At 43.1% G+C, this 13,242-nt stretch overlaps 1 protein-coding gene across 1 annotated transcript in view; it reads left to right on the forward strand.

Moving 5' to 3' along the window:
• LOC139226208 (dynein axonemal heavy chain 9-like) overlaps positions 1-13,242 on the forward strand; it is a 373,005-nt gene that overhangs the window by 126,217 nt on the left and 233,546 nt on the right. The window contains exons 23-25 of the mRNA XM_070856837.1: positions 5,224-5,376; positions 6,534-6,659; positions 8,567-8,806. Of these exons, the coding sequence (XP_070712938.1) occupies positions 5,224-5,376; positions 6,534-6,659; positions 8,567-8,806 (519 nt within the window). The remainder of the gene's footprint in view (positions 1-5,223; positions 5,377-6,533; positions 6,660-8,566; positions 8,807-13,242) is intronic.

Genomic DNA, 13,242 nt, shown 5'->3' on the forward strand with positions numbered 1-13,242 from the left:
CCTCAACTCCACTTCTCTGCCTGCTCCCCATAACCCTTCACTCTCTTATCATTCAAAAATCTGTCTATTTTCACCTTAAATATATTTAATTACCCAGCCTCCACAGTTCTCTGGGGTAGAGAATACCACAGAATCACGACCCTCTGAGAGAAGAAATTCCTCCTCATATCCATTTTAAATGGGCGGCCCCTTATTCTGAAACTATGACCCCTAGTTCTAGATTCCCCCACGAGAGGAAACATCCTCTCTGCATCTACCCCATCCAGCCCCCTCAGAATCCTATATGTTTCAATAAGATCACCTCTCATTCTTCTAAACTCCAATGAGTACAGGCCCAATCTGCTCAACCTTTTTTCAGAAGACAATCCCTTCATCTCAGGAATCAACCTAGTGAACCTTCTCTGAGCTGCCTCCAATGCAAGCATCATATTGTTGTGTTAATTTACCTTAAGTGCAACTTGATGAGGAGCCTGGATTATGATCAGATATCAATGTGGCCAATAGTTTGATTTAGAACAATTGTGGGCGTCACAGGGGTTAGCTGAGTTCAGTTGGTGGTGCTCGCTCTTTCTGACAAGGTTGCAGGTGCAGTATTGAGGGACTGCAACGTTGAGGTGTTGTCCATCAGATGAGATATTATGCTGTGGCCCTATCTGCCTGTTACAGTGGTTTAGATGGGTGCTAAAGGTGTCATTGCCCTATCCATGAAAGACCTGGGGAACTCCTGGTATGCTGGCCAACATTCCTCCCTTAGCCAGACCCATCAAGGGCAGATTAACTAGCCATTCATCTCATTGCTGCTTGTGGGATCTTACTGTGTGAAAAATGGCTGTTGCCCTTGCTACATAACCATCGCTGCATTCTAAGTAATTCATTTTATGTGAAGCACTTTGGGAGCTTCTTAGAAATGTGATCAGGTGCTGTGTACATACAAATCTTCCTTTCAATATAATTGAAGATACATAAGGTAAAATGTCAAGCTTCAGCAGAGAAGCTCATCACCTACGATCCCTTTGATATCGTTTTGTATTTTTCCCTATTTCTTAAGACTTTTGCTGTGGAATGAAATTAGGCATTCTGGAGGGGTGGGTGATGCTGACCTCCAGGAGCTATAGAACTCAATGGCGGAAAAGAGCTGATTTAATATGAGAGGAGATACCATCATTAACTTGAGGGAGGGGTAAAGGTGAACAAATTGCAGCTATAATATACATTTCAACTGCCTCTGTTAATTCAGTTCAGTTGCAATCAGTAATTCTTCAGAACAGTGTACCCTATTTACTCCTTCCCAACTCCCCTCCCAAGGATCAGCATTCCTGGTATTGTTTAAAAATAAGAAAGTAAAAGGAATGTTGCAGTTTTTATAATTATGTTACAACTATTCAATCTTCAAGAGGGAATGATGGTATGGGTCCATCTTTAATCAAAGTTTAAATTATATATTTTTGACAATAATGAGCCAGATAAACAAAATCCCATTAATCGTTACTGTCTAACAAACATATCTCCGGGCGTATTGTTTCATCCAGTGACATGGGCTGTGAAAAATGATGAAAGCTATATTGTCTCAGTCTAAAAATGAGTTGATACAAGCTGACAAGTTAATAATGTGTAATAGTGTTGCATGACATCTGCAATCACTTAGTAGGAGAAAGGAGAGGTTCATTTTAAAAAGGTTTCCCAGGTTTCGTGAGCCACAGGGAGCATGAAACAAAAAGGTTGTGGACTCTGTTATTGTCCTGTGCTGAGCTGACTGACCTCCAGTGACAGGAGCACAAGCATACCAAGGCTGTGCACACTCAATGCCACAGTACACTTATCGAGTAGGGCACTTACCTAGTGTTACTTAAGTTACATAAGAACATAAGAAATAGGAGCAGGAGTAGGCCATTTGCCACCTCAAGCATCCTCCGCCATTTAATATCAAGGCTGATCTGATCTTGGGCTCAGCTCCATTTCCCTGCCCGTTCCCCATAACCGTTCACTCCCTTATCGTTCAAAAATCTGTCTATGCCCGCCTTAAATATATTCAAAGACCCAGCCTCCACAGCTCTCTGGGGCAGAGAATTCCAAAGGTTTAGAGAAGAAATTCCTCCTCATCTCGGTTCTGAATGAGCGAATCCTTATTCTTAAACTATGCCCCCTAGTTCGAGATTCCCCCACGAGTGGAAACATTCTCTCTGCATTTACCTTATCGAGCCCCCTCAGTATCTTATATTTTTCAATAAGATCACCGCTCATTCTTCAACACTCCAATGAGTACAGGCCCAATCTGCTCAACCTTTCTTCTTCATAAGTCAACCCCTTCATCTCCGGAATCAACCTAGTGAACCTTCTCTGAACAGCTTCCAATGCAAGTATATCCCTCCTTAAATAAGGAGACCAAAACTGTATGCAGTACTTTAGGTGTGGCCTCACCAATACCCTGTACAGTTGTAGCAGGACTTCTTTGCTGTTATATTCTATCCCCCTTGCAATAAAGGCCAACATTCCATTTGCCTTCCTGATTACTTGTTGTACCTGCATACTAATTTTTTGTGTGTCATGCACAAGGACCCCCAGGTCCCTTTGTACTGCAGCATTTTGTAATCTCTCTTCATTTAAATAATAATCTGCTTTTTTATTTTTCCTGCCATAGTGGATAATTTCACAGTTTCCCACATTATACTCCATCTGCCAAATTTTTGCCCATTCACTTAGCCTGTCTTTATCCCTTTGCAGATTATTTGTGTCCTCCTCACAACTTGCTTTTCTTCAAAAGAGTTTCCTTCTCTTTACTGCCGAATCTGTAAATCAGTCTGTTTGGGTTTATTATGCCGTCAGGGTATTTTAATATGGCTGCGACCGCTGGCAATGAACTGGATGTAGTTGCGCATGTGCAGCTCCAGTGTTTTTAATGTTTGTTGTTGCCGGACTTCCCAAAATGAGGAATAAAGAAGCGGATAAAAATAAATCTTGTTCAGTTTTAGTTTAATTTGTTAATGGTGTAAATTGTAGAATTTATTCAGGTACAAGCCATGTGTTTGTGCTCTAAATTGCGGTTGGTCAGAGCCGGCAGTTTTCAGGTGAGGGTCGTTTGGCCCTGGCACCGACGGGTAGTTAGGTTTGTTCATATTTTGCAAATGACTGTTCTGAGACGAGAAGTATTCGGAGATTCCGGTAACAGTCTTCGGGACAGTAGATTGGGAATCTCTCACATTTTTGAAGCTTCTCAGATCCTCCGTCTGTTGTGGTGAACGTTATTTTTAAAATTTGGGAGCTGACAGTTATATACAGAATGCTTCTGCGCAGCTTCCGGTAGCTTCCGATTCATTGGCAGCAGTCACTCCGTTTTACTGGCCCGAAAATTGCGACTTCCCGGGGTGTGTACAATGCGCACACGCCCTCGAAGAGGCCTCGCAAAAGCCGGTTCTCAGCACTCAATTTGATCACTAATTTTTATATTAAAAACCCTGTCCATTGAGGTAAGTTTGTTTTTAACCCGATTAAAACATATTTTTTAAAATTTCAAAAAGATTTTGTTTTTCTAAAACATTTAATTAAATTCAATTTCAATTAATTTTAAATATGTGATGTGTTTTTTTATATTTATTGTGCTGTGTTTCTGTGTTTTTGCGGATATTCTCATTGATAGTAATGGCAGCTCATACAAACGGAACTCCCATCATTATCAATGAGAATATTACATTGTGATTGGTGGTCCAGGCCCACGTGATCCCAGGTTGTGCTTACGTTCCTGGGATGCGTGGGCCCATATGTTGGGCTGCGCATCTAGGCCTTCAACCGCAAGTCTACGTTCCTCCGGGACCACCAGGCACTTTCGGAAAAAACATTTCGGTCGGAGGTGTCTGCCCGCAGGAAGCCTCCGACCGCAATTTTTGGGCCAACATTTTTTGTCAGAGCAGATGGCATAGTAAATTGGAACTGCAATTGTGGGGCTACGGAGAGCTTGACACAGTTTAGATTTCTTCATATCCACCAAGTTTGTGATCTCAGCTGCATTAGTTGAGAAGAGGTCAAGTGAACTTCTCAAGGGAGGTGCACTTTCTCATTGTATTCAAACTTATAGCTTGACATGAGAGAATTAAGCTGGTGCAAGTTAAACCCAATGTTTGTAACCCTTCTGTGGAAAATGTGGGGAATAACTAAGATGGACACATCATAATGGAGCCCACCTGTTTAAAAAAGACAATTACATTCCCTCATTGAATTCTGAGATAGGTTTCTAGGTCGCAAAGCCATAAACTATGTGTAGATTTATTTCAGCAAATGTTCATAAATCTCAGTGGAAAGAGGAGGAGCAATGTTGAGACGGTTTTGTTTCAGCTTGCCTATATTATCTACTGGATGGTTAACGAGGTCATAGGCCCTGCAAATGAAAATGGAGTGCAGTAACTTGTCCTTCTCAACAGGAAATGGCTTTTTAAGATCTGCATTGTATCCAAGCTTAATACCTGGAGTTTAAGGAGGAGAATGGTCGGATGCGGGGGTGCGGTGGGTGCGGTGGGGGGGTCTCCAAGGATGGTAAACCCGTGAGGCTAGGTTTCTTGCAGGCCCTGCTGACTTTAATGGCAGGGGCTGATTTGCAAGCGAGGCCTCATTTTCCCACCCGCAGCCAGCCAGATTGAGTGGCTGGCTGGCTGCGGGCAGGTAGGCCTGTGGCACTAGGCCGCACAGAGGAGGGATCGGGGATCGGGCTGGGCCATTAAAAGGATCGGGGTGGGGGACCGTGGTGGGGACATCAGCTAGGAATCGTGGATCAGGCCGGGCCATTAAAAGGATCGGAAGGGGGTTGGGGGGAAGGGCAGACGATCATGGGCTGGGAGGGGGACAGAGGATTGGGGCAGTAATAGGAAGGTCCTGGCCAGCCACTGGAGGATCGTGGCCAGCCTCAGCATCATCGGTGTGGGGGGAGAGGGGGGAGGGAAGGGTCTGTGGGAGGTGATCAGAGGCCTCATGAGGCGTCTCCAATTGCAGGACCTTGGACCTTGGATCGAGGAGATAGGTATAAAGGCACTTACCCCCTGGTTCCAGCAGTTTCCGCCTCTTTGTAACTGCCGGGTTTTACAAATTGTGTAAAATTTGTCCAAATGCAGTTGAAAACAAAATGGAGGTTAAAAAAGAGAATCAAAAGTGACTTGTCAAGCTCAGGATGTGTTTCAGGACATTTGTTGATGACCAGCGCACTGAATCATGTGTGCCTATAAATCATTAAATCCGTAGGTTCAGCGTCACTTGTCCAAATTATTTGACAACATGGCGAGCATGAAATTCCAGACTGAGGCGGATGATAAGCCGACTAAAATAGCATTAGGGATGTACAGCAAAGAGGACGAGTACGTGAACTTCAAGGAGCCATGTGACTGCAGTGGGCAGGTAGGAAAATCATGTCCTGTGTACCTGGTGGTCAAGGTGTCCAAATGCCCCACGTTTAATAATGGGAATGATCTAATCTTGGAAGCATGGGTCCCAGTAAATTAGAAAGCTTATGTGGACTTTGGATTAAATCACATCACATGTTACATTGCAGCAAAAATGGGGTTGCATTGAGTATTGTAAGAGCTGCATTTTGCTTTGACTGCATTATCTCTTTCCTCTATTTGCCTCTCTTTTGTATTGTGACACAGAGAATGTATCAAAGACTGATTTAATATTGTTCCCAGATATCACTAAAGCTATTTGATTTGTTAAAGGTATTATCTGTCCCACATTCATATATGTTATTTTTTAAAGCACAATTACCTTTTATTGTTCTTGTCCATGAGCAGGAAGTGGCTGCACTCTGTGTGTTGTGTCATGCCTTCTGCAATTCCATCTCCAGGTTGTTGCTTTATTTTGCAGGGTTTTTATCCAATTTTCAGTAGTTTCACTTTTCAACTATTCCATTCTCCGACCTCTCGCCAATTCTGTTACATGTCTCCAAACCCGGGCAAGCTTAATTTGGAGCTTTGTGGCTTGAAACCAAGCTTGTGCAAAGGGAGGCGTGGATTGTGTAATGTTTTTACTTCATGGGTTCTTTGCTTAAGAATTCATAGCAACACGTTGCTATTAAGAACCAGTTGGTTTATTAGCAAAGGTTTAATAATCACACTACACATTACCCGTTCATCCACCAGGCTCACAATGACCTGCCTCATTGTGGATCCCCTGAACCCAACTGGCTGGGGTTTTATTGAGTCTTGTGAACATCACGTGACTGGCCAAGCTGCTCACAACTCAACAGCTCTACAAACCTGTGAGCATACTCACAGGTGCATACATTACAGATTAGTTAGACATTATGCCCACAGCCATTGGGGAGAAAGTGCGATTTATTTAATTCCATGCATGGTATGCCTCTTGCCCTGAAGTAACTAGCACATGGAAAAGTTGAGTGTGGCAAATTTCTGCTGTCATCATCTGCTATTCTCACCGGCTATTTCTCTTGGGTTTTAAAGCCGCTTACACATTTTAGGTCATTTACCTGACGGTTCACAGGACTGTGGCCTTATTTGCATCGTATTGGCGGGCACTTTACTGACTTTCTCTCCTAGGTTGAGGCCTGGCTAAATCTGGTGCTTGATTCCATGAGAGAGACAGTGAGACATGAAATGACAGAAGGTGTGGTGGCCTATGAGGAGAAACCAAGAGAGCAGTGGCTTTTTGATTACCCAGCCCAGGTAAGCCAGAACGAACCAGCTCTGCCTGTGATCTTTACCACTAATTAAATTTGACCTCCTGATTGCATTTTAATCAATGTACAATATTTCCATTCAGCTAACAACAGTTTAGCCTGGTGCAACGATTTTCTTTATCGCCTGTGAGTATGACATTGTCTGGGCACAGCGAACCAATCCGGGTGAAGTGAATCATATGCCGATTAACAACATACCAGATTATCCTTCCACTAAATTAAATTGATGGGAATGAGATTGTCTCTGTTAAATGCACATGATTCTCGCCACCTATTTTTACATAAGATCGTAAGAAATAGGAGCCCTCCGAGCCTGCTCCGTCATTCAATAAGATCATGCCTGACCTTTGACCTCAACTCTACTTTCCCGTCTGATCCCTATATCCAACGATTCCCCCAGTGTCCAAAAATGTCTCTCTTTCAGTCTTGAATATACTCAATGACTCAGCATCCACAACCCTTTCGGGTATAGAATTCCAAAGATTCACAACCCACTGAGTGAAGAAATTCCTCCTCACCTCAGTCTTAAATGGCCGACCCCTTATCCTGAGAGTATGCCCCCTAGTTCTAAACACTCCAGCCAGAGGAAACAACCTCTCAGCATCTACCCTGTCAACCCCCTCAGAATCTTATATGTTTCAATGAGATCATCTCTCATTCTTCTAAACTCCAGAGAATATAGGCCCAATTTATTCAATGTCTCCTCATAGGGCAACCCTCTCATCCCAGGAATCAATCCAATGAACCTTCGTTGCACCGCCTCGAAAGCAAGTATTTCCTTTTTCAGATAAAGTGACCAAAACTGTGCACAATACTTCAGGTGTGGTCTCACCAAAGCCTTGTACAATTATAGTAAGACTTCCTTACTCTCGTACTCCAACCCTCTTGCAATAAAAGCCAACATGCTATTTGCCTTCCTAATTGCTTGCTGCATGTTAACTTTCTGTTTTTACTGTACGAGGATATCTAAATATGTCTGAACACCAACATTTAATAGTTTCTCACCATTTAAAAATACTCTTTTTTTTCTTCCTACTACCTCACATTTCCCCACATTATACTCTATTTGCCACCTTATTGCCCACTCACTTAACCTGTCTATATCCCTTTGCAGGCTCTTTGTGTCCTCCTCACAGCTTAGTTTCCCACCTAGTTATGTATAAACGGCAAACTTGGATATATTACGCTCCGTCTCTTCATCTATGTCATTAATATAGATTGTAAATAGCTGAGGCCCAAGCATGGATCCTTGCGGTACCCCACTAGTTGCAGCCTGCCAACCAGAAAATGACCCATTTATCCCCACTCTCTGTTTTCTGTCTGTTAGCCAATCCTCTATCCGTGCTAATATATTACTCCCAACCCCATGAGCCCTTATCTTGCATAGCACCACTTTCTTACTGTGCCCAAGTGATGCTTTACACCCAGGAAGTAGGACAGAAAACTATCCCACAATGGCTAATGGATAAGAAATCACTTATTTCTGAAGTCACAATAGCTAAATAGCATTTTAGGGGTAAAGTTTACTTCATTATTAATCTTAATCTGGGTAGTGGGCCCTGCCAGTCGATACAAAAGCAAAATACCACGGATGCTGGAATCTGAAATAAAAACACAAAATGCTGGAAATCTCAGCGGGTCAGGCAGCGTCTGTGGAGAGAAACAGAGTTAACGTTTCAGGTCGACAACCCTTCATCAGAACTGCCAGTCTATCATTGGTTCCCGTTTAAAGCTATATAAATGTTTATATACTTTATTGCTTCTTTTTCAATGGAACACCACTTGAGACAATCTATAATAACAGAAAAAGAAGTAACCTTTTCTACCATCCAAATGTATATTAGCATTGCCAAGGTTGTCCACTCAAAACTGTCCCTCCCTTTCTTGAACCAGGTAGCACTCAGTTGTACCCAGATTTGGTGGACAACAGAGGTTGGCATTTCCTTTGCCAGGCTGGAGGAAGGGTATGAAAACGCCATGAAGGACTATTTTAAAAAACAGGTGAACCAGCTGAACACGCTCATTACCATGCTAATTGGCCAACTCTCGAAGGGCGAGCGGCAGAAGATCATGACCATCTGCACCATTGATGTCCACGCCCGCGATGTCGTCGCAAAGATAATTGCTCAGAAGGTTGGTGGTGCTGAGTGACAAAGTACTGGCCCAATTCATTCAATCGCACTTCAAGTTTCATCGCAATACTTTTCGCTTTCTGTCACAAGGAGTATTTGTAGCCGATGCCATGACAGAGGTGTGGTTGCAAGGTGACCAAGGCTGGGAACTAAATATTCATGGTACTTGACAATTCGGAAGGATAGACAGAAAGGAAAAGCAGGTGAGGTAGTTCTGTTAATAAAGGATGAGATCAATGTGTTAGTGAGAAACGATATTGGCTCAGAAGATCAAGATGTTGAATCAGTTTGGGTGGAGATAAGGAATAATAAGGGGAAAAAATCATTGGTGGGTGTAGTCTATAGGCCCCCTAACAGTAACTACACTGTTGGACGGAGTATAAATCAAGAAATAATTGAGGCTTGTAAAAAAGGAACGGCAATAATCATGGGCGATTTTAATCTTCATATTGATTGGGCAAAGCAAATTGGCCAGGGTAGTCTTGAGGAAGAGTTCATAGATTGTATCTGGGATAGTTTCCTTGAACAATACGTTGTGGAACCAACCAGGGAGCAGGCTATCTTATATCTGGTACTGTGTAATGAGACAGGATTAATAAAAGATCTCATAGTAAAGGATCCTCTAGAAATGAGTGACCATAACATGGTTGAATTTCAAATTCAGTTGGAGGATTCTAAAGTTGGATCTCAAACCAGTATCCTAAGCTTAAATAAAGGAGACTACAAAGGTATGAAGGTAGAGTTGGCTAAAGTGGACTGGGAAAATCGATTAAATTGTGGGACGGTTGATGAGCAGCGGCAGACATTTAAGGAGATATTTCATAACACTCAACAAAAATATATCCCAATGAGAAGGAAAGACTGTAAGAGAAGGGATAACTATCCATGGTTATTAAAAATAGAAAAGCAAATTATAATTTAAATGGAGAAAAAGTGCAAAGTGCTGCAGTACAGAGGGACCTGGGGGTCCTTGTACATGAAACACAAAAAGTTAATATGCAGGTACAGCAAGTGATTCGGAAGGCAAATGGAATGTTGACCTTTATTGCAAGGGGGATAGACTATAAAAGCAGAGAAGTCCTACTACAACTGTACAGGGTATTGATGAGGCCACACTTAGAATACTGTGTTCAGTTTTGGTTTCCGTATTTAAGAAAGGATATACTTGTATTGGAGGCAGTTGAGAGAAGGTTCACTAGGTTGATTCCGGAGATGAGGGGGTTGACATATGAAGATAGGTTGAGTAGGTTGGGCCTATACTCATTGGCGTTCAGAAGAATGAGAGGTGATCTTATCGAAACATATAAGATAATGAGGGGGCTCGACAAAGATGATGCAGAGAGAATATTTTCACTCATAGGGGAAACTAAAACTAGGGGGGCATAGTCTCAGAATAAGGGGCCGCCCATTTAAAACTGAGATGAGGAGGAATTTCTTCTCTCAGAGGGTTGCAAATCTGTGGAATTCTCTGCCTCAGAGAGCTGGGGAGGCTGGGTCATTGAATATATTTAAGGTGGCGATAGACAGATTTTTGAGCGATAAGGGAATAAAGGGTTATGGGGAACGGGCAGGAAAGTAGAGCTGAGTCCATGATCAGATCAGCCATGATCTTATTGAATGGCGTAGCAGATTCCAGGGGCCAAATGGCCTACTCCTGCTCCTATTTCTTATGTTCTTATATTTCTTGTAGTAATGAGCATTTATATGCAATCCCTTAACATATCAATGGATCAATTCAGCAGAAACAGCAAGAACTGGACTGAAGTCATTTTAAATATGGACGATATCAGTTCATGTATTCCTTGTACACCTCTTGCAATTTTCATTTCCATTCACTTTACAGTATCAGCAGTGTCTCAGTGGGTAGTACTCTCTCAGTGGGAGGGGCACGGAGTGAGCAGGATCTGCTGATTACTGCAGGAGTTGGAGTGAGTTTGTAAAAAGTTAGTGGTGGGTTTTTGGGAATTTTTTGGCAAATTTTAGGGATTTTTTGGCCCATATACGTCAGCCAAATGGCTGCTGAGGGGCCTGGAATTCCGGGCCCCTCAGAGGACAATGCTCCCAGTGTGAATTTAATCAGGGCAGAGAATGTCTTGAGAAGGGAGAATAAAAGGCCCAAAGATTTGGACCAGGACCCCAGGAGGTTTGGAAAAGAAAACACAGTGGTGGTTCATTGCCAGGATAAGGAGATGCGAGCTTGGGATATCATCCAGGCAGTACAAGAGGACTGCAGTGAGGGAAGTTGCTTTGCTTGCCGACCAAAGCCAAATGTTGGATTCGAAGTGACGGTCAGGGGTCGAGAGGAGGTGGAAAGACTTTTACTGAGCCGAAGGTTGGTGAGAAGTACTCGGATGTATCTTTGCTATACTCCGAAGAAGTGGTGGTTTCATTCTTAAGGACGATGTGCTGATAAAAAAATGTTGGAGCCATGGGACATTAAACTTCGCTCAATAATAAAGAGGAGATACTATCCTGGAACGCGGGTAGCCGATGGAACCTGATATGTAAAAGTGTGGTTCCCAGAGGGGGTGAAGTCATTACCCTACAGCATGAAATTTGAGACAATGGAAGGAGTGCAGTACTTCTGGGTTCTGCATGATAACCAGATGAAGGTTTGTTATTACTGTCTTGGACACAACCATTTAGTAAGAAGCTATCCAGAACTGTACTGTTATAACTGTGGCAAGTCTGGACACATCACTCGGAACTGCAAGGCAGGGAGCTGTGCGGTTTGTTGCAAAGGCCCCACCTGCTGTGAGTGTGAGGCAGAAGGAAGCTCCTTGAGCGATGAGGAGATGGGAGAAGGAACAGGAGGTGTGAGTGGAGTGGCCAGAGGAGCGGAGCAGGAGGACACAGCCGCCGAACGGAATGAGGAAAAAGCACAAGAAGAGGCAGAAAATTGCGGAGCAGAAAACAGGATGGAGATGTTGGAAAACACACCAAGTATGGTGGACAAGGACAAAGTCAGCGGAGGACATCACGGGTCAGGAACAGAGCCAAGCCATAACTCCAAAGAGATATGGGTAGTTGTACATCTTGGAGACCAGGAAGGGGCAAGACCAGGAGCGGGTGCAAGAGGCAGGTGCCTCAAAGTGGCATCAGGATGGGAGCAGGGAGACAATGACGTCAAAAGGGAGCAAGGTGGGTGGAGACGCGTCATTGTCCCAGAGAGAGAAGAAACGAGAATCAAGAGTCAGTGGAGGTGAGGCTGAAGCACTGTTCGAGAAACCAAGATAGCAAGAGGACTCTCTAAGGGAGATTCTGTATCTGATGGGGAACAGTGAAATTACAGAAGAGCTCGAGAGTGAGGAGTCAGAGGAGGATAGAAACATGGATTTGGGGGGTGGGGGGGGGCATCATGTGGAAAGGGAAAGGTTAGTGAGGGGCAGAAGAAGGGGCAATTTCGTGGCCTAAACTTAATGTAAGTAAGAGGCTGAAATTGTCGGGGAAGTTCAAACAGGAGGTGAAAAAGAGCCGGAGACTGCAGGAGAAAGCAACAGCTGCCCCAAAGTATGAGAAGAGGGAAGGGCCAGAGATTATCAGGAACACTGCTTTTATTAGGAGCATTGATTACATTGATCTCGATTAATATGAACGGACTGAGGGGGAGAAGGAATTGCAACAGTTGTTGCAGTGTTTTAATGGCACTGACTTGTGTCTGGAAGAAACCTTTGGGGATGAGGATATCCTAGAAAGAGTTTGGAAGGTTTGGAAGGGAGAAGTGTTTGCAAGTTGCGCAAATAATAACTTTAGAGGGGTGGCTGATTTAGTGAGTATGTCCTTTAAAAGAAAACATTGCTTTGGTGGACAAGGACACTGAGGGGAGATTTTTAATGCTAAAGGTACAAATGGATGAATTGAATTGTGATCTCTTCAATATCTATGCGCCGAATGGTCATTTCAAGCATTGAGAGTTTTTTCGGTGGTTATTCACAGAAGTGGCAGAAACGGAAAACCCTTGTATAGTGTGGGATTTTAATGTATTTTTATCTTGGATGGACATTTCAGGCTGATAACTCCAGAGAGATGAGTGTAAAAACGATGGCAAATTTAAATTTGAGATACTTATGGAGGGATCGGAACCCCATGAAAAGGGAGTTCACCAGAAGAGGTTGTGTGAGTGATGTTTTAAAACAGAGCCAAATAGATTTTCTGTTAATGTGGGAAGGGTTAAGTTCTGAGGTGAAGGAGATTTATTATAAAAAATTATTTTTTAGTGACCACTCGGCTTTGGCTGTTAAAATTAGGAACAGCAGAGTTAAGATCGGTCCAGGCGTGTGGATTTTAAACAATCCGTACCTGAAAGAAATTGCTTTTAAAGAAGGGATTTTAAATATAATAACGAATGCTCGGAAGGAACCTTTATTCTTGAAAGAAAAAAGAGTTTGGTGGGACAATTTCAAAGATGAGTTAAAAGTTTTATCGGTACGTTATGGG

The sequence above is a fragment of the Pristiophorus japonicus genome, chromosome 16, assembly GCF_044704955.1.
Source record: "Pristiophorus japonicus isolate sPriJap1 chromosome 16, sPriJap1.hap1, whole genome shotgun sequence".
Lineage (NCBI taxonomy): Eukaryota > Metazoa > Chordata > Chondrichthyes > Pristiophoridae > Pristiophorus > Pristiophorus japonicus.